The following is a 26,262-nucleotide window of genomic DNA, read 5'->3' as shown; positions in this document are numbered from 1 at the left end:
CTCGTGTCCTTATTGTCCGCCTTATCCCTGCCCCTTGCCCCGATCCCTGGTCCTGACCCCTTGTCCTGGGTCCTCCTCAACCTTATGACCTAAACAGTTAAGGCCTCAGTTCATGGACGAGGGCAAACCTGTGACATTATCCGTATCTTAGTTCAATTGTGACATGGCAAATTTTTTGACACATTTTGGATATTTTGATGAAAAGAGATTACGTTTTTTAATATAATTATGGTTATTTAGATAGAGGTAATATCTATGACAGTATTTCCCCCTTTTTAACATATAGCTAACTGTTGTTAAAGTAAAGTATTGAAAAGTGATTGACATGTTTACGATAGAATATTATTCAGTTACTGCTTCCTTCATTTTGACACCAACTTCAGAGATAACCGCTGAGACGCTCTCGAAGAATAACAGCCTGGTATTCCACAGATAGCAATGATACATGGGGAAGCGGATTAAGTATTGAGCACAGCTTACTATGAAACGGTATTACCAACAATACAACTAAATGTGATGGCATGATTGCTCGGGATTGACGGGGAACATCGCAGTCTACACACTCTTGGTGAGTCTTTACTATTTATTTCTTTTTTAATTGTTCATTTGTAAATACGAAAACTATCTTTTAATGTTTCATGTTTATGTAGTTGTATTTATAAAGAAAACATTTTGTAATTTGTTGCTGTATTCAATATTGTATAGTTGCATGGTCCATGCCCCAATCCGATGATCTTTCATTCATCTATTATTAGGATTCATTAATAACTGGTAAGATAGGATGTGAACATTTTGTAGCTATTTTATATTGGGTAATTCCATTATTTGTGAGTACTATTTTAAGACTGCAATACTGATTTTGAATGGGAGGGAGAGTGGTTTCCCATTTATTACGATAAAAATCCACCAAAAGACCAAGATAAAGGGTTCGATATTAGTTTTTCCGATAACATTACTAGATGGAATGCGCATCCTTTTTGGTAAACTTAAATTGTTATAATTGTATGTACAAATGTAACTTTTCTATGCATCACTTTGTGTTGTCATTTAATTTACAATTAAATTAATACCTCATTTTATACATTGTATTGACGAAAACCAAATGAACCTGTGGAAATTGTTGCAATTCAAGAATGTTGATTCCGTTCTCGCCAACAAGCTAGTATCAAAAACGAAGTAAAAATTTTGACCTGAAAACAGTTGTCAAAATAAGTTCATTCTAGCATTACATTTTAAAATTCAACTAACTCTGTATTTGATTTTCTTTTTAAAACATTAATATTTAATAAATCTCACAACACCGTCCTGTGCTCCTTAAATAATATGATAAATAGAAAGTTCTTTTTTCCGTATTTAATCATTTTAATTTGATTAAAACAATATGTCCAGGAATTTCGGGAAATGATGTATTATTGATTACTTGTGGTAGTTTCCAAATCTAACTAACATAACTAATCTAACGTAAATATGCCAAAATGAAAAATAACATCCACAAATATTTTCAAATAAATGCATTATGTTTTAAAAGTGATCTTATATAAGTTATGATAAAATTAAATACTAATTATTTTTTTTTTTTTATTTCCTGTAGTATAATAATTACCAAGATTAGAGGAAAAATAAAATTAAGATATTGTCTATTTGATAAACTGATTTATCACATAATCCGCCTGATATCCAGTGATTTGATCACTCATGTAATATTTTTGTATATGTCACTAGTGTAATATGACCTGGAGTGATTTTCATTGGCTGAAAATTTATTGTGACGTCAGACAGAAACAATAAAATGACATCAGGAAAAATGACGTGACGTCAGGATTACGAGGACGATGGGACAAAATGGCGCTCTCTGCTGGATTTTCGGAATACATTTTGACGTTAAGTTCTTTGTTATGTAGGTATTTGTAGATATGTGATAAAAATTATCTTAAATTTATGTTAATTTCATATGAGATTTTATGAAACTCGTCTCAAAATTTTAATTTTTGCTCACCAAGGCGCGCAAAAATAAAAATAAACTTCTTTAAATCGTTTCATAAAATTTCATATGAAATGAACACTCATGAAGATCCTATATTTCTTCTAATGCTAATTTCCGAAGTGATTTTTGCTCTAAAAATGGGTAATCTAAGCACGGTCAATCTTGTAGTCACCGTTCTTGCGTCATTGTATATCCTATATTGTTTTGAAGTGTTCTATTATTGAAAGAAATATCAATAAAATCTTGTTGTTGGTTCGTAATGGGGAGGGGTATTGATGGAGTAAAACTTGATAGTCTCGAGGAAAGACTAAGTGACGTTCATGAGCTCGAGGTGACAGCGACTCTCTAAATCCCCGGGTTTACATAAACTACTCGATTTATTTCAACACAGTCAAACTAAATGCCCGCTTATCTTCAAGTGTTTGGCCTTGACGTGTTACTGGTTGGGGAATTTCTTCCTGATCGACTCGAAGGAAGATGCCATAACTCTTTCTAGCTAGCCTTGGTTCGTTCGTCGTACAGCAAACGGATATACAACATCAACACATGGCGATTTAAACTTGTATACAGTAGCACAACAGCTAGCACTTAAACATGTCAAAATTCATCTTTTTTCTCATTTCCTTATAATAATCATGACTACTTTAAAGTTGCATTTTATGTAAGTCTCACCATCATAAACTGTCTTAAAAGATACAATGTGTGAGTAAAGATTGCTTATATATGATGATTCAGATCCATAAAAACACCAATATACTATTGACATTGTGGTAAATGTCGCAAGAAATATAACAGGTTTTGAAAGAACCGCCACAGTCAACGCCATGATTCAACTTTCGGATAATATCGGAAAACCGAGTTGCATCATGGCCAACATCTGCAACACCCGTATGAATCGGAATCTCTCGAGTCGCATCACGTGATCAACATTAATTGGCAATACCCGTACAGATAGGAATAGATCGGAACCGTTAAGAGATTTCCGAGCTATTATAAACGTGTACACGTGGAAAATCAATATTTAGTTTTTATTTGATAACTTTGCGATAACGAAATTTACAATATTCAGTAAATATGAAAAGTTTGAATGTTTTTCTATGACAAAAAAAAAAGAGAGAAAGTCATAGACCATAGAATTTTAACAAGAGAGATACATGCTCATGTAATATAAATAAAGGTAATTATATAGGTACATGTATGTCTTAAAAGTGTGGAATTCGAACCCGGGACCTCCGAACACTAGCCGGATGCTCTAACGACTGAGATACCATCTGGCCACCTATTATCGACCCATTCATATTCTGCTACACTTCGCTGACGTTAAGCACGTTTATTGTGTTTAATTTTTTAATAATAATTACAGATTTTAGCTATTTATGTCTTTAAGTTTCTATTGTGTAATTTGAGATTTTTATTTAAAATTTCGTTATTATTGGAATCTTCTCTTAAAGTACTAAAATCCTTTTAATATGATAATATGTTTATCGTTATAATACCGCCGGAATCTTTGATCTTATCGTTTTCATGCTATTACAATACCTATTCATTATAATGCACAATTAACTCATAGATGTTTCCTTATCTAACTAATAATAGAAATTTCCCGTAGAAATAGTTACAAATGATTGCCGTGAATACCTTTATCTAGACTCTGGGTATTTGACATTCGTCACCAGTCCGACAGATCTATCGGTGCCACGACCGTAGGTTACACGAAAACGAGATTTTGGCGAGATTTGAGGTAAACGATATTCCGATTAAACATGGAGCACGCGACTGGTGCCAATAGTGAAATGATGAAGCGGTGTTCACCACGGCCTGGTGATGTCAACGTTACTTTGTGTGGCAATACTTTAGCCACTTGTACCAGTGTATCATGTGTTAGCTGATATACAGGTGTATAAGTAATGTCACCTTATCATGACATTTTTCAATTTTTCATCCTTTTGCTTTGTTGTTGTTTTCGTGCGTACCCTTTGTTTTACCAAACATTAATGGCATTAGCCTTTTTGGAACTGATGTATAGTCTTGTTAGCTCATTTATGTGAACAGGCAGATACATCTCTGAATTTTTATCCTGAAATTTGTGATGCTTTTAAAACTAAGAATTTAACTTTTAAGATTTTTTTCGGTTGTTTTCAAATTTCGAACGTATGTCTGTAATGGCTTAAAACTTTACTTTATAAGTCCATAAAGAAAAAAAAGACGTTTGTGTAACATCGCTTCTGATTATTTGATTCAACGGTGTGGTATTTTCATAGAAAAAATAGTTCCTTAATGAGTTTATAATTTAGAAGAGATTGTTTGTTGTAGATTAAATGATGAAGATGAATTTGAACAGATTTTTATGCGATGGAGATATAACACAAAAAATCAGAATGTACTCTCATCAAAAAGTCAATTCATGTTTTGTGTTACATCTCCCCCATAACATAACCAACTATTGAAGCTAATTCTTAAATAGTGGTTTTAGGGATTTAGGAGAAATATAGAAACTTTGTACAAAAACTAAAAAAAAAAATCTTCAATGACCCTTGTTTTAGAAAGACCTAAACAAATATAGGCCAAATCACCATCGAGTATTTCTCTGTATTATTTACCTAATACAAAATTTAGTCGGACAGTTTCCATTTTGCGTGTAATAGATTTAAGGTATTTCAAAAAAGTCTGGTATTTAAATGGAAATGCTTCGTTAGAAAATGGTTCGATTAGACGTAAGAATTTATCTTTGATAATTAAAACCAAACAATGCAGATTGCAGACCAGATTTTCTTATCGTGTAAAGCATGCAGTTGTCTAGACATGAGAACAGTGCAGCACTTTAGTGAGTTATAAACGGACAGTGAAATCTATCCATAGCCGGAATGATCTATTATCGACGTCTAAAACCTGCACGCTGGTACGCCCATATATCATTGTTACTTCTGTTCAGCTTACCTACCCGATAATGTACATCAGTATGATACTGCTGTACATATTTCGCCGAATGGTAATCGGGCTATGGCATGAACAACCCTATAAAACAATCGCTACCAATTATTATTGAAATACGTTGTTCTCTTTAACCATTAAGCAAAGAATGTGCGGTAGGTATTTTTGCTTGTTAGTTACATGTTTGTAACGGTTTGAGCGTCTGTTAGGTTACGTGCATATCTTTTAAACAATTAACGTGACATTCTACAAATGCTTATTGTGTGCGATCCACTTCAGGTTTTCCATGATGGTTTAAATGGGATACGGATAACCAATACATTTTTTTTGCGAAATCGCTGAGTAGTTTACTTAGTTCTATATATATATATATATATATATATATATCAACTGATTTTTTTGAGAGAGAATTGATGTCTTGCAATAAGGGTTTATCGAAAGTGCATATGCCAACATCTTAAAGTAGAGGGATTAAATTATCTTAATGTTATAAATAAGTATTGATATATCTATTTTTTGAATTTTAGTATGTTTGTAGTAAGGATATACTCGGGAATAAGGTATACAGATGTTGTTTGTCGTTTTATTACTCTCTATACATCAGAAATGTTTTTGAAAAGTAAACTTGTGACATGAAACATGAAAACTTATTTACACAGAACCCAGATTGAAGCTGGATGGAAATAAAACGGTGAAAAAATGATAATGCAAAATGTCCGATTTTAATATCCTGTACATAGAAGAAATGTATCAGTGTTCCGAACATGGTGACTCATCTCAATCGAAATAAAAATGAAAGTAAATTAAGTTTGACACATTTCCAAACAAAGCACAACTGAAGTGTCACATGTTTACTTTTGGTGACAGCTAATTGGATACATGGTGTGACCAATGACGATCACGTGACGACTGGAAACTGGTCCTGTCAATTGTACCTGGACACGCGTCTCTGTCGTCTGCTCTCTGGGGATTTAGGCTGATAACACCGTCTCACGACTGGTATGTTCCATTTTGTCTTCTGTACCTTGTAGTTTCTTTCAATTTATTTAGAATTTCGCCTGACTGACGGGTCCCAGAATGACGAAACAAATTGTGCGGTGTCACTGAATTGATTTTCCGTTGTCGCTGCGCTGAGTTTTTGTTAGTTTCCTTTCAATGATAATATCGCTGAAATACTTCTAACGTGTCAAACTGCTTTTTGGGATCGTAGAAAAGAGAAATTTATTATTAATGCCACCCGAAAATTTGAAAAGTAAAACTCTCCATCGGACTAGGAAAATTAATTTTGGAAACCAATTAAAAGAGAAGAAAGTGTTTTATGAATGCAATAATGTTCACAATTCCACGATTTCTTTATATATATATATCTATTCTTTAGATTATGGTCTAGTACTGAGAACTATACTGTTATTTGCGAACAAACAATAGACAACTTATGAGTACTAATTATCAAGAAAGTGAACAAAAAGATTTAATCATCATTTTTATAGAATCGTTATAAGGTTTTGAGAATACATCTTGCAATTGTGGCTCTCGATTCTGATGTTGAGTTGCGAAAATAAAAACAATAAATCAATACTTCTGTCAGTAGAAATAATTTCATTTCAAAGATATTGCATTGAGACAGATTTCTGCTACCATCACCATTGCTCCTGAGGTACTACTGGTTATCCTCTCCGAACACGTGAGTTATCGCGGTGTGACTGCCGCCACAATGATTGGGGTTATATGACTGGCCTGTGGGTCCCTAATTCGCTTGTCTTTGAGGTATTTTGCTCCAGACGATACTGAGACTCAGTCACGTCAAATCGGGTGTGTGTGATAACATGGTGTGCCACTTCTGTTTACACTGTGGTAATTGTAATGAGATTTACGAGCAAACGACTTCCCAGTATCAAACTATGTTTAATGGTGTAGATTCCATCTAGTAATAATTGAAAAGACCTAATCTGTCATTAAACGAAATCTTGTACAGTTCTGTAGTTTTGTGTAATGTAACATGAGCAATAGGTATTTAAGAGTTGATTGCTTCACTAGTTCAGAAAAAAACCCACACAAGACATTGTCAATCTATAATCTTTCTAAAGAAGTAGGTGTAATTTCTTGCATCAGAGGATTTGAACACCAGATAGCAATCTGTGCTATTAGTTGATACGTAAAGTGGCATCTGGCTTTCTATCTGCCTCACGGGTAGTGTTGGCGATACCACACGAAGGGGACTATGTATTACTATGTATTACACGCACGCCAACACACAGACTAACAGGGCCAGTCACTCTCACGCTACAAGAAGTACTAATATAGCTCAGACTGGTGCAATAAACATGTGAAATTACATGTATATCTTGATGACAAGTTGTCAAATTTCACGCTTTCCATCGCCACAAAATTTTGGTCGCCGAATGTAAGTGAACTGGACAGTCATATAGATGATCTGTATTTTCTACCGCGGGGAAAAGTAAGAGTTATTGTAAAAGGTAAAAAATGTGAACAGTATATCAATAAATAGTTTATATTTATGTCAAAAAGCATAATCACCTACTAATTGCAGTATCTTCCAATTTGACATATTGATGTCTAATTTGATATATAATGTGATCTATTTAAAAAAATAAAATTAGAATTGCATCTCTGATCTGAAATTACTGCCAGGAATGTTTACCATAAGATGATAACCAAACAAATGTATCCATGATGCTCCTACTTGATGTCTCGTTTTACAATCAATTACATCTCGAGTTATCTTTACTGCATTTACACTATAACGGGGAATTATAAATAATTGGAGAAAAAAATGTACTGTATAACCACATCGGGAATTTTTGATCCCTTAATTTTTTTTCCCCGTTTGAATTTTTTTTTGACAAGTGAAAGTAATCGACTAGACGGTAGTCGATTCAATGCCTGTAGTATTGTGCTTCCTAGTTAGAGTACGACTGGAAGCGCTCTCCTACCGATATGGGGATGTGTATTGGGGTGTGATTACTAGATTAACATACCATGGGTATCGTGTCAGTTTTGGATTAGTAAGTGGGTCAGCTCACTAGGTTAACGATTAGGTTAGCATTGACCGTAATGTACAACTAATTATGTAATCTGTCAGAACAACTGCAACATCAGTATGAGAGAGATCGTTAGTGAGGTATTATCCTGGGATGATAAGTAAGAAACATATTCCTACTTGACAGCAAATGAGTTGTAAACTGGTGTTGTGATAGCGTTATTACAACAACATTTTAAAAAGCATAGTAACTCTTTTCTAAACCAAAATTGGATATCTGGTATGCATTTGTGGATTTCTTTTTAAAGAAGAGAATTTTCTAACAATCCCATGAAAGTATATATTTTTTTAGAAAATAGTAATGATATCATTTAAAATGTATTCGGAAGGAAGCAATTTATTTCTACAGCATGTTTAATGACTATTTCACCAACGAATGGTGAAAGGGTTCCCGTAGTATGGTAAACAAAACAGTCTCCATTCTGTGAGGGGCTAGAACCGCTTTGAGATGCTTCTTTGATTAATCAAAAAACGCAATGTGTTAAGTAGCGATAGAGATCTCAGACTACTATATCGAAGAATATCCCTAGCTGTCTATTTTTAAACAAATGAGTTGACAGTACAGAGAAGCCATGATGACACGATGGCAATATGAACACGCGTCTGGCCATATTTATCAACATGTCGGGCGGGGAGTTGTTGATATGACACTCTTGACATCACTACTTGTTCTGTGGCATTTACAATATGTAACTCCAGCCAAACTTAGCACTGTTTGTTTTTGACACATAATGGTTGTTTATCCTTGCCCTAACAGGTGCGTGGCCTGTATGAACATTACGGGTTGACTTCCATATCTAAACTCCTGTGCCAAAGTATACACAAACATGTCATATCTTCACAGTCATGTCTGAATCAATATCGCCATTGACACGACGTTTACCCAGGACTTATTATTAACACAAATATGGATAGTTATAACGCGTCACTTAAAGGTCTGCTCCGCCCCTTAAGTTAAAGTGACAGGTATATTGTATATCATTTAGTCTGCATTGTCATCAACGGGACATACTTGTCGTCCTTCTCCTCGTCCACTCAGTTCTCCTCCATCTTTCACTACATCTTCCTTCTCATCGTTCTATTCCTTCTCCCAACAATCGTCCTTTCTCCTTGTCCACTCAGTTCTCCTCCATCTTTCACTACATCTTCCTTCTCATCGTTCTATTCCTTCTCCCAACAATCGTCCTTTCTCCTTGTCCACTCAGTTCTCCTCCATCTTTCACTACATCTTCCTTCTCATCGTTCTATTCCTTCTCCCCACAATCGTCCTTCTCCTCGTCCACTCAGTTCTCCTCCATCTTTCACTACATCTTCCCTTCTCATCGTTCTATTCCTTCTCCCAACAATCGTCCTTTCTCCTTGTCCACTCAGTTCTCCTCCATTTTTCACTACATCTTTCTTCTCATCGTTCTATTCCTTCTCCCCACAACCTTCCTTCTCCTCGTCCACTCAGTTCTCCTCCATCTTTCACTACATCTTTCTTCTCATCGTTCTATTCCTTCTCCCCACAATCGTCCTTTCTCCTTGTCCACTCAGTTCTCCTCCATTTTTCACTACATCTTTCTTCTCATCGTTCTATTCCTTCTCCCCACAACCTTCCTTCTCCTCGTCCACTCAGTTCTCCTCCATCTTTCACTACATCTTTCTTCTCATCGTTCTATTCCTTCTCCCCACAATCGTCCTTTCTCCTGTCCACTCAGTTCTCTCCATTTTTTCACTACATCTTCTTCTCATCGTTCTATTCCTTCTCCCCACAATCGTCCTTCCTCTTCCACTCAGTTCTCCTCCATCTTTCACTACATCTTCTTCTCATCGTTCTATTCCTTCTCCCACAACTCTTTCTCCTTGTCCACTCAGTTCTCCTCCATTACATCTTCCTTCTCATCGTTCTATTCCTTCTCCCCACAATCGTCCTTCTCCTTGTCCACTCAGTTCTCCTCCATCTTTCACTAATTTCTCTTCGTCATTCCTTCTCATCGTTTCTATTCCTTCTCCCCATCCTTCCTTCTCATCTTCACTCGTCCTCCTTGTCCACTCAGTTCTCCTCCATCTTTCACTACATCTTCCTTCTCATCGTTCTATTCCTTCTCCCAACAATCGTCCTTTCTCCTTGTCCACTCAGTTCTCCTCCATCTTTCACTACATCTTCCTTCTCATCGTTCTATTCCTTCTCCCAACAATCGTCCTTTCTCCTTGTCCACTCAGTTCTCCTCCATCTTTCACTACATCTTCCTTCTCATCGTTCTATTCCTTCTCCCAACAATCGTCCTTCTCCTTGTCCACTCAGTTCTCCTCCATCTTTCACTACATCTTCCTTCTCATCGTTCTATTCCTTCTCCCAACAATCGTCCTTCTCCTTGTCCACTCAGTTCTCCTCCATCTTTCACTAAATCTTCCTTCTCATCGTTCTATTCCTTCTCCCCACAACCTTCCTTCTCCTTGTCCACTCAGTTCTCCTCCATCTTTCACTACATCTTCCTCTCATCGTTCTATTCCTTCTCCCACAATCGTCCTTCTCCTTGTCCACTCAGTTCTCCTCCATCTTTCACTACATCTTCCTCTCATCGTTCTATTCCTTCTCCCCACAATCGTCCTTCTCCTTGTCCACTCAGTTCTCCTCCATCTTTCACTACATCTTCCTTCTCATCGTTCTATTCCTTCTCCCAACAATCGTCCTTCTCCTTGTCCACTCAGTTCTCCTCCATCTTTCACTAAATCTTCCTTCTCATCGTTCTATTTCTTCTCCCAACAATCGTCCTTCTCCTTGTCCACTCAGTTCTCCTCCATCTTTCACTAAATCTTCCTTCTCATCGTTTTATTCCTTCTCCCCAACAATCGTCCTTCTCCTTGTCCACTCAGTTCTCCTCCATCTTTCACTACATCTTCCCTCTCATCGTTCTATTCCTTCTCCCAACAATCGTCCTTCTCCTTGTCCACTCAGTTCTCCTCCATCTTTCACTAAATCTTCCTTCTCATCGTTCTATTCCTTCTCCACAATCGTCCTTCTCCTGTCCACTCAGTTCTCCTCCATCTTTCACTACATCTTCCTTCTCATCGTTCTATTCCTTCTCCCAACAATCGTCCTTCTCCTTGTCCACTCAGTTCTCCTCCATCTTTCACTACATCTTCCTTCTCATCGTTCTATTCCTTCTCCCAACAATCGTCCTTCTCCTTGTCCACTCAGTTCTCCTCCATCTTTCACTAAATCTTCCTCTCATCGTTCTATTCCTTCTCCCAACAATCGTCCTTCTCCTTGTCCACTCAGTTCTCCTCCATCTTTCACTACATCTTCCTCTCATCGTTCTATTCCTTCTCCCAACAATCGTCCTTCTCCTTGTCCACTCAGTTCTCCTCCATCTTTCACTACATCTTCCTTCTCATCGTTCTATTCCTTCTCCCAACAATCGTCCTTCTCCTTGTCCACTCAGTTCTCCTCCATCTTTCACTACATCTTCCGTCTCCCCACAGTCTTCCTTCTCCTTGTCCACTCAGTTCTCCTCCATCTTTCACTACATCTTCCTTCTCATCGTTCTATTCCTTCTCCCAACAATCGTCCTTCTCCTTGTCCACTCAGTTCTCCTCCATCTTTCACTACATCTTCCTTCTCATCGTTCTATTCCTTCTCCCCACAATCGTCCTTTCTCCTTGTCCACTCAGTTCTCCTCCATCTTTCACTACATCTTCCTTCTCATCGTTCTATTCCTTCTCCCAACAATCGTCCTTCTCCTTGTCCACTCAGTTCTCCTCCATCTTTCACTACATCTTTCTTCTCATCGTTCTATTCCTTCTCCCCACAATCGTCCTTCTCCTTGTCCACTCAGTTCTCCTCCATCTTTCACTACATCTTCCTTCTCATCGTTCTATTCCTTCTCCCAACAATCGTCCTTCTCCTTGTCCACTCAGTTCTCCTCCATCTTTCACTACATCTTCCCTCTCATCGTTCTATTCCTTCTCCCAACAATCGTCCTTCTCCTTGTCCACTCAGTTCTCCTCCATCTTTCACTACATCTTCCTTCTCATCGTTCTATTCCTTCTCCCCACAATCTTCCTTCTCCTCGTCCACTCAGTTCTCCTCCATCTTTCACTACATCTTCCTTCTCATCGTTCTATTCCTTCTCCAACAATCGTCCTTCTCCTTGTCCACTCAGTTCTCCTCCATCTTTCACTACATCTTCCTTCTCATCGTTCTATTCCTTCTCCCAACAATCGTCCTTCTCCTTGTCCACTCAGTTCTCCTCCATCTTTCACTACATCTTCCTTCTCATCGTTCTATTCCTTCTCCCAACAATCGTCCTTCTCCTTGTCCACTCAGTTCTCCTCCATCTTTCACTACATCTTCCCTCTCATCGTTCTATTCCTTCTCCCAACAATCGTCCTTCTCCTTGTCCACTCAGTTCTCCTCCATCTTTCACTAAATCTTCCTTCTCATCGTTCTATTCCTTCTCCCCACAACCTTCCTTCTCCTCGTCCACTCAGTTCTCCTCCATCTTTCACTACATCTTCCTTCTCATCGTTCTATTCCTTCTCCCAACAATCGTCCTTCTCCTTGTCCACTCAGTTCTCCTCCATCTTTCACTAAATCTTCCTTCTCATCGTTCTATTCCTTCTCCCCACAATCGTCCTTCTCCTTGTCCACTCAGTTCTCCTCCATTTTTCACTACATCTTCCTTCTCATCGTTCTATTCCTTCTCCCCACAATCGTCCTTCTCCTTGTCCACTCAGTTCTCCTCCATCTTTCACTACATCTTCCCTCTCATCGTTCTATTCCTTCTCCCAACAATCGTCCTTCTCCTTGTCCACTCAGTTCTCCTCCATCTTTCACTACATCTTCCGTCTCCCCACAATCTTCCTTCTCCTTGTCCACTCAGTTCTCCTCCATCTTTCACTACATCTTCCTTCTCATCGTTCTATTCCTTCTCCCCACAATCGTCCTTCTCCTTGTCCACTCAGTTCTCCTCCATCTTTCACTACATCTTCCTTCTCATCGTTCTATTCCTTCTCCCCACAATCGTCCTTCTCCTTGTCCACTCAGTTCTCCTCCATCTTTCACTACATCTTCCTTCCTCGTTCTATTCCTTCTCCCACAATCTCTTTCTCCTTGTCCACTCAGTTCTCCTCCATCTTTCACTACATCTTCCGTCTCCCTCACAGTCTTCCTTCTCCTCGTCCACTCAGTTCTCCGCCATCTTTCACTACATCTTCCTTCTCATCGTTCTATGCCTTCTCCCCACAATCGTCATTCCATCAGCTTATCTATCTTCTCTTCAGTTTCCTCATTTATCTTTCACTCATTTTTTCCTTCTCTCTCTAGTTATCCCTCGTGGATCGCGGTTGCAGGGGATATAAAATTGGGCCCCTTCCGTCCGTCCGAGATTCTTTTCCGGACTATAACTAAAAAACCGTTAAACGCAGCTTCTTGAAACTTTCTGTATACATCAGACAAGTGCACTAGTTGAACCTTTTGCTATTGCGGACTTTCCGTTTTTTCCGTGATTGTGGAAAATTAGTCAAAAATACCAAATTACTGTTTCTTTTTATTTCCAGGCCATAACTCCAAAGTCGCATGCAGCTCAATGAAACTTTCTGTATATATCAGATTACTTTTTTTCTTTTTGTTACCTGTTGTTATTTTTTCAGTTTTACAATACTCACATATATTTAAAGTTTTACTTGTTACTCTGACCTTGATGTATTTGGGTTTTTATACCAACTGCAGGTCGCGGGGGATAATACCACGCTTTGCTGCCCTTTGTTTCCTATTCTTTCCATCTCACTCTTAGTCCTCCAATCGCCATTATTTTATCCTACTTAAATTATTTAGTTTCCTCCCTTCTCCCTCTGCCCCTCTCTTCATATTTCCCTCACTTCCCCACCCACACTCTCGTGCGTACCCCTCTCTCTTTTTAAACATTTATACCCTATTTCATCCTTTGTTAGATAGGTAGGAGTCACTATTATCACATAGCTGACCCGGTCAGACAGGCGAAACTGCTATATAGTAAACATCGTTTGACACGCTTGTACTATCACTCTCACAGATAATAATGACGTCATACTAATGTTATGACGTTTCTCTTATATAGTAACGTAAAGGAAAGTTTTTACTATATTTCCATCAATTCTAGTTCTGTAATAGATAAAAACTTACTTTTTTCTCTTCGTAATATGAAATATGTTAAACGCGTTACATTATTTGGTATAAGTTTTAATTAACGGATTCTTATCTTTTTAATGAAGAAAAGAGACATCTGTGTAACAATGTTTCGCCTTTTTAGATTTCCACAACATATTCATGTATAACCAACAGTTATTTATGTTTACACCAACATTATCAATATTTAATTTCAAATATGACATCTGTTCGGACATTGCAACTCAAACATTCCAACGCTTGTGTAAAAATTGATAATATTATTACAAATCTATATTTATTTATTCTACAATGCATCTGTCATTCCGGAAAAATCTAAAGATGCTATATCAGTCTTTCTTTACAAAAGCATATCAGCTATGCAGCCACATCATGCGTTCCCATTCAACGGCAACAGAGATTATTTGTTATCGACGATTTTATGTATTGTTATCATTCCATTGGATGCTCCATTCATAACCCGATGAACCTCTTCATCCTGTCACGTGATGTGTATCTTATGACGTAAAATGCTATCATGTATATCAAACATTCAATTAATCAAACGGTGAATCATTCTTGAAACAGACATATCTGTAGTTTAACATCACAGTGTCAGTACATGGCCATTTATCTTACAGAGCTCTGTCTCGCTGTATTCTCTAATATATAGAACATGCGTTATCACAAAACTTTTAAAATTCTAAACGATTCATGGGATTCGCATTAAAAAGATTTCCTCATAAAGTATAGCTTTGGCTTTGGCTGAGTCTGATTTCACATTCACCTCCTAACTCACTCTTTACTAGACCAGGAACGCTTACTGTATTATCTTCTACGATATCGGGTGATAACAAAAATAAAAATAAAAACCAAACTAATATAACTATTAAGAAAATGTTAAGATTGTTGCATGTAGGCTAACTCTAATTAATATCTGATTGAAACATTGATTGATCTATTTAATGGTTATACAATTGAATATTTTTTCATAATAATAGTACTTCACATTGTCTCCTTTATATTGATGTTTGATATGGAGTTAATTGTGGATACACAAACCATCAATTCTGTAAGTCATGAATGATCGATAAAGAATACATTATTCATCATTGTTAACGGATATGAAATGCGCCATTCGTTGTTATTCTACGCTTTTCTTTATTCAACAAAGTATTAACTTTATTTCTCCTTTTAGTAATATGCTGTTCCATATTTTGTATTATTTTGATGATTTTGACAGTAACTTCATCAATACATTGATAGTCATTACTTTCACACTGATAAATTTTCTCTTGTTTATCTGACAAGATCATGGACACAAAAAGTTAAAAATGATCTTATCTCAGGTAAATAAAAACAAATAATTTGATTTTAACTGAAGTATCCATAGCAATAAAGCAACTGTCAAGATTAAAAGACAAAATACGGTAACTATTCGGTGAAATCTGAAAATATACACTTTTCAAATTTTAATATAACTATCTAGTATAACAAAACATTGTCAATTTTACAAGATAAAATATGGTAACTGTACAGTAAAATATATACTCTTCATATTCCAATTTTAGCACGAAAAAGTAACTGTCAAGTTTACAAATTAAAATATGGTAACTGCACGGTAAAATATATAAATATACAATATATAAAAAAAAAAAATTGAACACAATAAAGCTACTGTCGTGTTTATCAGATAAAATAAGGTAACTGTACGGTAAAATGTTTCAATATAAAATATTCAAATTCAAATTTTAACATAACTATCCAGTACAATGAATAAACTGCAAAGTTTACAAGATAAAATACGGTAACTGTACGGTAAATATATAAATATTAACTATTCAAATTTTGACTTAATAAATCAACAGTCAAAAACAGGATAAGATACGGTAACTGCGCAGTAACATATATAACTCTTCAAATTCAAATTTTAATTTAACTATCCAGTACAACAAAACAGTATCAAGTTTACAAGAAAAAATACGGTAATTGTGCGGTAAAATATATAAATATACACTCTTCAAATTCAAATTTTTACACACTAAAACAATTTTCAAGCTTACAAGATAAAATACGGTAAAAGTACGGTAAAATATATAAATATACACTCTTCTTATCTATATTAACTACTCGCTAATCCGCCTTTGACAGCCCGGTACGAGTCAAACAGCCGAGATCAATGAATCAAAGACTAACCAGTGTATGTATTTCACTACAGTGTCTATTCTGTATCACCATTGAGCTCCGTAATACACACAACACATACAAGCATCTCTCGAGATCCTCTGGCTAACATTCAATAATACTCTTTTTCATGAAAGGAACGACCGCGGTGAATGTAGGTTTAGGCTGTTGGATGTAAAGTGTAGGGAAAGGCACGATTAGAAGTCACTCAAGGTTCAAACCATAATACGTGAGATTATATCGGATGAAAAAATACTTTAAGATGTTCATAAAGATTTTCTCAAAAGCTTTTCAAAAGCAAACTGATGGAGATCCTTACTATTAGAATTACACTTATAAAAAAAACTTGGGTTGAGAAATATCCCAGGAATGGTGAACAAAAGCCTTGCTTTTCCTTTGAAGACAATAAGTAGCGGAGAATGTTAACGTTAGATGTATCCGATATGTGTCTTCGTTGTGAACATTAACAAAAGAAATGTTTAAAACTAAAAAAAAAATCGAAAAAAAAAAATCTGAATGATGCGTTGGGCATGATACGTGTGGTGACGGTCTTATCTGCTAATAGATCAGTTAACGTTCCAGAGAGAATATATATATGACGATTTATGACATTTGATAAAGGTTTAAGTTGCTCACACATTTACCTTATCATTTCACTCCTTCACGATGATTAAAACGCATTTACTTAACTCACATAGAGTTATATTACATACTGCGGTGACGGCGCTTTGATCTTTATACGTAGTTACCGGCCCACCCCCTTTCTCCTCCTACTAGACGCACTGAGTGGCATATAGACAGAGTTCGTCTGCAGGTAATACTCAGTCTGTATTTCACTGCCGACTGTCCAATGTGTAACAGGGTACCTGGCTCACCAATGCTGCCGTACCGCTGTCTCTAGTTCGAGTGAGAGGTGGATGTGTTAGCGAGAGGTAATACAGCTACTTATCCATATGAAGGATTTTGTTGAAGTAAATAGTAATTATTAGAAAAAGAGAAAGGGAAAAAAACTTGATATATTCTTCCTTTTAACTGATTTCGATAATGTAACAGGTCGTGTATATAAGCCTAGGGTATTAAGTGTTGTGAGTCACTCGTTCTTGGTTGTCCCAACAGGTGAGGACACCAGCATCGCTCCATGGGACGGCAGACCTTGGACAGTTTGACGGTCCCTACACAGCTGCTGCTGCTACATCCCACCGGGTCACCCTGACAGACTATCATACAACCGGCTAGACGTGTGCGTAAGGACCCTACCGGAATCTCTTTACAAACGCTCAGTTTTACAACAGCGAACACTTGGATCTTTAAAATAATTTTTTGTCGACAGAAAGGTAAAGTAATATTTTCAACAGACAAGTAGTAATGCTGTTTATTACGTCTAGTTAATGTTTCACATGTTTCTGTCAAAATGATTTGATATAAAACAGACATCATAGAATTTAGTGCCGTCGGTAATATTATATCTTACATGCACGCACTTTGCTCTAGAGCTGAAAAGCTAGAAAAAAAAGTGAAAACATCAAATTATGTAATACAGTGCAGGAGAGGCCTTCAGAATAACATTACACAACTCGGAGGTATTTAGGTCCCTCGTCATGGAAAAAGACTGAAGTCCTGTCATATTTTATTGACGGATTAGGCGGGCAACTAAAAGCAACAAAGGCATTCTTCTAGTGTGATTAATTGCTTTATTTTTGTCTTCCTTGAACAACTACAAATTTCACGTCCCCAGGACAAAATTTTTACTTTGAAAAGAAATATTTACAATGCAGTAAAGCTTGGATACTTTTTTCTGCTCTGCCCACGCTTGGTTAAGAACACAGTATATGAAAAGGTGTCGGACGTTATCTGGATTCCCAGGTCACTACGCAGGCCAACCCGTGGAGGGCAAGAACGTGCATATTCATAGAACATTGTGAAAAGCCTGCAGTACATGGATTGAAGCTTAGTTAAATCTTCATGTTGGATCGATAGTTGATTTGTGAAAAGGGATTTACTAGTATTTCAGCGCCATCGTACAGACCCCCAAACGTCATTATGAGGTGGCTATTTATCACTAGTGTTGTGTGGTCCATGCTGTACCCTGGACAACCCGCGAGTTTTACATATGACGGAATAGGTTATCTTAGTGATGGTGAGTCTGTTGAATGGATTGGCATCAGACCTCATAAGCCGAAATGTATTGATATACCAAGTAACCTAACTCTGTGTCGTGGGATAGGATATACAGAAATGAGATTGCCTAATCTCCTGGACCACGATACACTTAATGAGGTGATCCAACAGTCAAAATCATGGGTGTCCCTCCCCAGGATACACTGTCACCCCGACACACAGCTCTTCCTCTGCTCCCTCTTCTCACCTGTTTGTCTGGAGCGGACCATCAAGCCCTGTAGGTCACTATGTGAAAGTGTCAAGGCTGGCTGTGAATCTAAGATGCTTTATTATGGATATTTGTGGCCGGAAATGGTCAGATGTGACAAGTTTCCGGATGATTCAGATCTTTGCATACAGCCTCAACACAATGTGACAAGTGAGTATGCCTTACAACTTCAATTCATAAATTGTTGCTATACTCATCTTTATCTGTCTTACCCATCCAAAATAATCCGTTCAGCTAAAGCTTCATATTTTATTTGATAATTCTAATTTCAAATATTATAATATTGAAATAATTACACCCCTTACCTGCAGTAGTGCCCTGATAATTCAAAACTCTTCGGAATAACATGTCTTTCATGACATAATGAAACAAACGTCAAATAATCGCATGCTGTTGTAGGTTACTGTACAAACACTAATCATCCTTAATTTAATCTGGGCCATTGCAATTCACTGAATATTAGCTAGGTTGATTTCGATTGCGGTACTTGTTTTCGTCCTTGATAAATTTAGCTGTCATTGACATGTTAGAGTAAGTATATAATTCTAAGCTAGAGTTTTTCTAAGTGTCTTTCAAATATACATGACGTTGAAATCATTTTCTCTATTATGAGTCAAATATTTTTCAAACGCCCGAAAATATAAATGACACGTACCTGTTATCATGTTCGTAAATATGTCGCATTATTTATGTTAGCATTATTTGTAGTCCACTTTCCCTAATTCATTGACTTATTGTGTATTACCCTGACAAGTGTATGGATTATAAATCAGCAGGTGTTATCGGCGAACTATAAGAGGTTCCATATGGCCAATTAGCGATTAGTGTCTGCTAGTAATCCTTAGTCACAAGTGGTTTTAGGGGCCACATTAAGTACATGTTGATATCTATAACGTCATCATTGTCGTAATTTATGTTTTCCTTTGCTTGAAGTCTAAGGGATAGTTTGGAGTTTAAATAAATTCCTGATAATTTCTGACAAAGATTGCAATATGTTCATGACTTTGGTATTTACGCTTTCAACATAAAGACTCAATTATTTGTTTTAAAGCTTAGTTTATACATTTTAAATGATTTTAGTGGGTCTTTTCCTCTTTATTGCCCCATTTCATATTTGAAACAAACAAAAAATAAAACAGAAAAAATACTATACAATGCTATACGAAGGAGGGTATGACGAGTTAAAACACAAAGTATGAAAACATTCGTTATTTATTTGGACTAGAGTATGATGCTGTAAACAATCACTGGTGTCATTGTGTGTTGATGTGTACACAGGTGTCAGTGTTAAATTACTGGTGTGACATGTGTCTCATTGCTTACAAGTGTGACCCTTTGTTCGCTATTGACACTCTCTTCCAGGTCTGTCTTATAGTAACATAATTACATAGGAGTTCATTTACTTTTCTCAACGTTTTCATCCGATTGGAAAGTATGCTTTATGTTTGGACTCATTTACTGGTTGCTCTATCGAAATATTCCCAATCTAAGATTTTTCGTGACTTTTATTCTATTTAACATTTTATTTTTCTCACTTACACTGACGTCACAGTGTACCAGAAATCTTATTTCATATGCAAAAACATTATTCTGGATATACTCACATGTTTTCAAGAAAAGTTGGACGTTTCATTTTAGAATATTCTCAAAGCAGTCTTAAGTATTTGCATTGCTGGCTCAACATTTAAACATTATTTCAATAAACACCTATAAGCTGCAGACTAGCAAGAAGGTAAAGCTCAAATATTGTTACAATTCTCTAATGCTTTTCCTTGTGATCGTAGTAATCAAATAATATTTGATAAAGATTCCTTTAACATATTTCATACATCGAGTGACGACACACATCGGATGTGTTGTGACTGTTCTTCTTCATGTCTCCTTAACCGGTTCTAAAACAGCTCTAAGACAAAACATCGAAATACACCAGAAAGATGTAAACAGCGCTCTAGTTATCTCACAGCAGGGTGTGATTGCGTCTTCAGAGAACACATCTTACCATAATTAACCAAAGATGTGATCATGCATCGTACGGATAGTATCCGAGAGATGAAAGCATTGCAATGTTTCGATCACCATTTTCACACATATATATAAATCATACACTAAAAATTAGAAACAGAACGATACAACACTGCATGGGACGTAAGTGACGTTTGTTTAGAACTGTCAAACTCTGTGTGGTGACCGCTGGGATTGTCAGTTCGAATCCAGGCTCTGGCATTTTCGAATCTCAAGACATGGGAAATGGAATAACACAAATGTGACATTGGTTTGCCTAGAAGTTAATGTTTCAATTGTCACAATTTTTGAACTAGTTCAAGACAAAAATTTTACTGTGAAGCAAATGCTTTCAGAATAGTTGCATGATAACTAGGGCCTACCTATTCATCAAGTTTGAAATGTACATCGAACGAAAATGATTTTCAAGACCATAACTGAATATCAATATAAATGTATGCTTTCTACGTCATAGCAATTTTCATGTCGTCGACCTTTTCTGGTACTTTTTTTAATATCCTACTTAATTCGTAGGTAATTCCTACTTAATTGCGAAAATTGTCCATTACATTTCTTTCCGGTTTTATCATTAAGTAGCTATAATGTTTCCTTAAACTTTTCAATTAGCCGTTTTGGCGCCTTGAGTATATGTCGTGCTTATATCCTTTACCATAAAGCCTTTAGATTGAGTTCTAGTGTTTCCTTACATCGCATCTCTCTCTCAGGTATTTAATACTTATGGAATGAACATGAAAAAACATGAAATTAAGACAAATATCATACCTAAAATATATTGATAATGATAGAGTTGGATTGGGTTCATTATATTTACGTAAAAAGTTTATTATCACAATGACGGCCACACCATGAGCTGTACCATAATCAAGAACAGCAAAATACATTTGGAGGGCGGTGTGGTTAAATTCTTTAGAATATAACATTATGTAAAAAGGGTAGTCTTAGAAAATTTAAACATTTAAACTACTACCCAACAAGCATTTGGTAAATACGCAAAGGATAGAACAGGGTATCCAGTACATATTGAGAGTATGTTTTAACTCTCAGAAATTAGATTTGACTCTTCAGTTTGAAGCACATGTCTATTTGTCATATGTTTTGCCGCTCTTCAGATTTCTTAGAAATTATTAATTGACTCCTGAATCTCCTTAACGTCAATAGATAGACAACTGATGATAGACCTTACATAACGTAAAACTAGTAAGTTAGGTGGCCCCACCTATCGTGGCAGCATTATGAAATACACTGGTATTAAAACAGCAACGAATGGACATGAGCTGTTGACGAGGAGAAATGAAAAACGTCATTGATAAAAGTATTCGTCGTAACATCCAAGACTGTCCGCCCTGTAATATGATTGTCAGAATGATAAACCAACGATCATGTTTAAGTACATTAGTAAGCTGTAATATAATCAGGGCCTATTTCGAGAGCTACGACGGACTGTAAATTTATTCTGGTCGTCATTTTATATATCTTTTCTGCGATAACGAACGTTGTTAAAGCGAACTACCATTAAACTCATAAGATAATATTAGGTAACGACAAAGAACATTAAATAAGCGCAATAAATTTGTAATAATAGCTATCAAGTATACACTAGGCCAGTGTCCTCCAGGTCACACGATTAGCGCAATTTATGTTCTCAGTTGTGTTAGAGGATTGTAGAGCACGATAGTGTATGGATGAAGATAAAATATATCAATCATATTGGTAAGATATAAACTTTTTCTTGCATTTGTTAGAATCCCTTACATTACTCACCACGATCAGATTATGACAAACTTCAAAATTATCCCAGTTATTTACTACTTTTACATAGGTCTAATTTTACAGCAGCCACTTTCCAACTATCACATGAGTGTTAGATTACGTGGAATAGGATAACTCTTCTGGGACGCCTGGTCTTCTTTGCTTTGTACACTTTCTGCATAAATAAATAACGTATAGTCATACTTTCGCGGGGAAAAATCGTGATTTTTTTAATCGAGAAATTTTCACGATTTAACATTTCACGAGTCCCTATCATTTATACCCATTACATTTGTTTGCCTTTCGCGAATTCAGTAATGCCACGTGAAATCGTGAAGCAAAAATATCCGCACGTAAATTACCGAGTATATGCTAGCCCAAGGTCGATGTTCATGTTTATTTTTAACCGGATTATGTTCCTGGCTCTGTCATGTTTCAGATTATTGGTTTTCCTGATTCTTAGATATTTCCTCATCTTAAAACTCCACACTTTTGAAAAGCATTCGATGGGTAAATTATCCTATGAAATTGCATTGACTTTTGACATTTACATGTTTTGTATGAAATTTTTTTATTCTATAAACTTTGGTGATATAATTATTATATTTTGTTATAAAATTCAGTTTCCTTGTCAGTGATTTCACTGATTACTTTTTAAATATTGTAGACGGTGAAGATACTTTTTGTATTCTGAATCATATTGGCGGTAATAGAAATTGTAAAAATATTTTGACATGGACCTACAATGTGTCGTGTTATACACACGTGTTCTTCAGCATCAAACGTTCATCAGCTATTTGTTTTCATTAATTGGTATGAGCGATCTGTCTTATAGATATGCCTTATGATACAGCTAACATGGCCATTACGACGTTTATCCTTTCTTTGATGATTACGAACCCCTGCAGAATGTTAGATGGCAGTGGGTACTACTATCAGACTACTACAAGTCTTGTGCCTAACGACAGCCACAGATATATACGGCTCGAGTACAGGTGTGAAAGTAATACGTAGGTAGACAGCCAGACAGATAACGACTACAGAAATACAACCGAGTCACCCCACCGCTACACTCACAAACACGCTCTCACCTCCGTGCTAGAACCGGAAGTCACCAGACCGGAACTAATTCTCCCTCAGAAATTAATTAATTTATATTTCGACATAAAAAGACTCCTGTGATACCACCATGAACTCTAAGCCGTTATCAGTATTGATATGAATCTATATACTTGTGTGATGCATTTACAAGAAATCACGTCAATCTGATTTTACGTCAGGCATCCTGTTAACCGAAGAACGCCCGGTATCTGTAGAATTTTCGTTATTATACGTGTTATGTTATTTTATTTCTATAAATATTCTTCTCTGTGTAATAACAATTAACATTGGTATAATATATCTTAATGTTTCCTACATGTATGTCTAGAATTCTCAATTTCTTCTTAGATTGAAGTTTCACTGAACAATGACGTTACTCTGTGGATGATAAATTAAACCTCGCAATCTATCTTCTATTACATTAGCAAGATAATTGTTAAAGTAATATAACAATAAGATATGGGCTAATCCGCCTGTGTTTTAAGATAATACCAGGAATTCACATCTGCAGTAAGAAGCTTTACTTTTTTCGACCTTGAACCGCAAAAACAATCCCGCATGATTTATTAACAAATTTATTTAATAACCTAATTCCGAATATCAGGTAATGATATTTTTTATGCTCCTCTTTGACTGATGTCGTTCCAAAAACCTTTTTTTTGAAATGTATTCTGTGAATTGGGTGTTTGATGAATTACCTATGATATGTATCAGGGGGATCATCAGTTCGGCTATCTATTGATGTATAGTAATCCCTTTAATGTAAGCCAGCTGATCTGCACTTTTCGAGGCTATGGAATGAATTAAGCAGTATATATGTGGGTGAGGATCACTTTTTAGAATAGTGAGTGTGTTGTAACGCTGTTTAAGATCATCACAGCTCCTGGGGTTATCATGTCTTTTGTGCTAAGACGGCCTACAAAATGTAATGCACATTTATATGCACATTACACGGTCTAACTCACATTAATGTTGATTCGTTTAACATAGTTACTGTTAATGCTGTTTCTACCAGGTCTCATCTAACGTAAACGTTGGTATCATTTGTTGATTTACAATAGCTTGACGTTGTAAGAATACACCGAAAGTAGATTATTCCAATGTTTGATTATAACTTTTTTAAACGTTACAGATGATGGAGCAAACATAACAAGAAAATAAGATAAGTAAAATTCGAATTCCGTTAGAACGAATTTCAATGTTTAACAAAGCAGTAATTGCCCGATTGCACCGCTATATAATATATATTTGCAATATAAACATTTGTACGACAAAATTTATATAACGAATTTTCGTCTATTGCGAATTATTTTTTGAGCCCCTTCACCTCATTATTTCAGTGCAGTTACACTCGAATTGCGAATTGTCAATGAATCAGAGCCTTACCTTTCGTTATCAACAAATTGTAAGCTTGATAATACATATGTATATATCATCATATTTTCTAAAAATAAAATTTTGTTTCATTATTTATGACTTGTGTATTTCTGCCGGAGTCGTTGTTTGTAAAGAAAAAATATATATATATTAAATTATGATGTGTTCATTTCCATTCGCTCTTTCTATACAACAAACTTCTTGTATAGTGAATTACACTTCCATGTCTCTTGGCGTTTTTAGGCGATTTACTATATATATAAATGAGAAGTATGTTGTGTAAAACCAAAAGGAGAGTCGACTATTGGGCCCGACAGTTTTGTCACGAGATTATCAGAATAAAAGTCCAACAATTGTTTCCGTATCCTTTTATGGTGCTCGTAATCTTATATTTGTAACTTGCACTAAAATTGCCGGAGTCGTACCGATGTAAACCTTATTTTATAGCCGACATTCAACGTCTCTTTATAAACTTTCATTTTTTATAAAACTTCACAAATAAAAAAGCATGTTTAAACGATAAAAATACTCCAGTCAAAGTATTCATAGACAAATCCAGTGAAAAACGATATGTTAGCGCTTAAATCGTAATGATGTTAGGGGAAGTATTTGATGTAAGATTAAAAGGTAAATGAACCTTGCTGATTCCTGGTATAAACGTTAAGTAGCGACCAGACGCACCTATTCACACCGAAATATTCAAAGAGGACTTTAGAATACATCCCATGATGGGTATAAGGTCAGACATCATTTCTCATAAAACACTTTAGTTTGTATGTTGTACAAATCGTTTAAATTGGGAAATTACAGGGAACGTACAAGCATATATGGGACGAATTGTTTTGATATTTCAATGTAGAATATTATTACATGAAGAATCAAAATGCATACTTGAGTGAAATTAAATCTTATACGTGTTTGTGATTCTAAACTTTGATTGCAAGGCAAGAACAATATACTTGTATTAAAAAAGAATAATAATAGAGCACGCTCCGGAATAAGGAGCGTCTTTTGTTTCAATGTTTAAATGGAGTAAGGTAATACGTATCCTATGGATTTTTACAATATTTATGATGTTTTATTGACACACATCTAAAGTCATAATATGAAGAAATTTCAGCATGATAAGATTATTTAAAATATTTTTCCCCTAACAAATATATCCTTGTTAATATAGATTTATCCATTGTTAAATGTGTTTGTATTAAAAACAGACATTTGACAAAAACATACGTTAACGCGAAATAGCACTATATAATATCAGCATCCTTTTGATATTTCCATGCAATATCTTATACGTAATAAGCAATGTGTATGTGCGTTGAACCTTAGTAAGC

General features: G+C 36.0%; 1 protein-coding gene across 5 annotated transcripts in view; it reads left to right on the top strand.

The window, feature by feature from the left end:
* Positions 1 to 258: 258 nt before the first annotated feature.
* Positions 259 to 26,262, top strand: part of LOC138329080 (secreted frizzled-related protein 5-like) — a 34,597-nt gene continuing 8,593 nt past the window's right edge. For 3 of the 5 annotated variants that reach the window (XR_011209403.1, XM_069275809.1, XM_069275804.1), the window contains exons 1-2: positions 17,071 to 17,222; positions 17,407 to 18,826. Coding sequence is in view for 4 of the 5 variants with exons in the window: in XM_069275809.1 (XP_069131910.1) it covers positions 18,331 to 18,826 (496 nt within the window). In the remaining variant the exon portion in view is untranslated. Of the gene's footprint in view, positions 569 to 5,782; positions 5,915 to 17,070; positions 17,223 to 17,406; positions 18,827 to 26,262 lie in introns of those variants that run through there. The other 2 variants (XM_069275807.1, XM_069275808.1) reach the window with 2 other exon arrangements.

The sequence above is a fragment of the Argopecten irradians genome, chromosome 8, assembly GCF_041381155.1.
Source record: "Argopecten irradians isolate NY chromosome 8, Ai_NY, whole genome shotgun sequence".
Classification (NCBI taxonomy): Eukaryota; Metazoa; Mollusca; class Bivalvia; order Pectinida; family Pectinidae; genus Argopecten; species Argopecten irradians.
This window is presented reverse-complemented; position numbering and strand designations above follow the sequence as displayed.